We start from the raw sequence: 1,715 nt of genomic DNA, 5'->3' as shown, positions 1-1,715 counted from the left end.
TTCAAACATCACAGGCTACGAATTACACATCCCTACAGCTTCCCAGTCTGGGTGGGAAGTATCTATTGGACATAAATGTTCACTTGTACCGAATTATAACTCTGGCCTTTGTTCTTGACCTACTCCTGCAGAATATCTGTGAAATCCTGCCAGGGAAATGTTCTCTCGTGAAAAATGTAAAAGAGGACGAGCATGTCTGTTTATACACGAGTAAAAAAAAATGGGCGCGCATTGCATGCCGGCGATGCAGCTGCTGCCGGCCTCCGAGCTCCATTTCGCAGGCCCGCCAAGCCAAGCCACAATGCGCACGGGATGACGTCACGCACACACAACTACAGCCGATCGATCGAAAGTAGTGCCGTTAGGATTTAGCGGATGATAACGTCCTGCTTTCATTTTCACGGAGAGAACATTTGCTCTGCCAGGATTCACGAGATATCTCTGGCAGTAAGCGTAAGACAAAGGCCAGAGTTTATTAACTTCGAACAAGTGATACATTTAGTGTACACATAGATACCAAGAGGAAGCTGTAGGCATGTGTATTCGAGCTGTGATGTTGACACATGAACGAGCGTCGAGCGAAACTTCTTTCAATCCTGCTCTCTCCTACCTGCTCTCTATTCATGTTGTTGTGCCGCAGCAGGCGGGCGGGGCGGCGTGCCGGTGTCTTGTGTGTTGCCAGTATGAGCATTTGACGCGCTTTACAGGTAGATGTAGTGAGGGCGAAATAGAGTAGAGAAACACTTAAGACTTTCGTACAATTTCGTGTTTAGTTACCATTAATTTTTTTATTGAACGAAGTTCATGTGCCTGTTGCTGACACAATTACGACTCTTACGTCTGGCTCATAGCGGGTCTTATGTCCCCAGCGGCTACTGCCGGAAGTACCCTGTACGTCGGTTATACCAGAACGTACCCTGATCAACTATATTGATATGGTTAGGGTTAGGATAGGATTGGGTTAGGGTTAGGTTTATAGGGTTCGGGTTCGCCGGTTCGATTAGGGAAGTAGGCGAAGCCGGCCGCTCCCTAGACCGTTAGTGGAGTTAGGGCCCGGCCCCCTAGGTACGGTCGGCATATAATATAGTACCACGGTACGTTCCTGTATACCGAACCGTACCAGGGTACGTTCCGGCAGTAGCAGACGAAAATGTAACCAAACCCAAGGAGGATAGCGTTACAATAGCTTCCCTATCCTTTGGTCGGTTTAGCGTACCTCCAGCCACTGCGTTGAAAATAATTACCTGACTTTCAACAAACTCTTCGTGATCGTACAAGTTTCCCTGGCCAGAATCTTTACCAGCTTTAGATTTGATAGCCGCCATTGTTTAAGAATGAGTTTAAACAATAACTTATTTACTAAATATAATTAGACCGCCGAATAACGTATGAAATTTCTCCTGCCTTTCCACACCACGGACTACGGTGCGCTGGTACTGCCATCGTGCGGCAGAATAAAATAATAATAATAAAAAAATAGGTGAGCAGTAAACTAAGTATAATCATATTAATCATTAATCTTTAAATCATTAATATTAATCATATTAATCATATAAATTATATTAAGTAGCAAAATGAATGCTGAATAACTTTAAATATGTCGATGATTTATTATTATACCGGCATGTTTCTCAGTATTCTTTAGTATTCTATTAGTAAGAGGGCGAGAGCATACATTGCCATCGTCATCGTCTTGAATTGCATTTGTATACGAT

The 1,715-nt window shown here is 43.8% G+C and overlaps 1 protein-coding gene across 1 annotated transcript in view; it reads right to left on the bottom strand.

Moving 5' to 3' along the window:
- The window catches only part of LOC106805858 (eukaryotic translation initiation factor 3 subunit L-like), a 23,460-nt gene extending 22,025 nt beyond the window's left edge, over nt 1-1,435 (bottom strand). Inside the window, exon 1 of the mRNA XM_014807631.1 lies at nt 1,245-1,435. Within this exon, the coding sequence (XP_014663117.1) occupies nt 1,245-1,325 (81 nt within the window). The 5' untranslated portion in view covers nt 1,326-1,435. The remainder of the gene's footprint in view (nt 1-1,244) is intronic.
- Nucleotides 1,436-1,715: the final 280 nt, after the last annotated feature.

This window comes from Priapulus caudatus, unplaced genomic scaffold (assembly GCF_000485595.1).
Source record: "Priapulus caudatus unplaced genomic scaffold, Priapulus_caudatus-5.0.1 Scaffold130, whole genome shotgun sequence".
NCBI classification, from domain to species: Eukaryota; Metazoa; Priapulida; class Priapulimorpha; order Priapulimorphida; family Priapulidae; genus Priapulus; species Priapulus caudatus.
The sequence above is the reverse complement of the archived record's forward strand: the minus strand, read 5'-3'. Positions and strand labels throughout refer to the sequence as shown.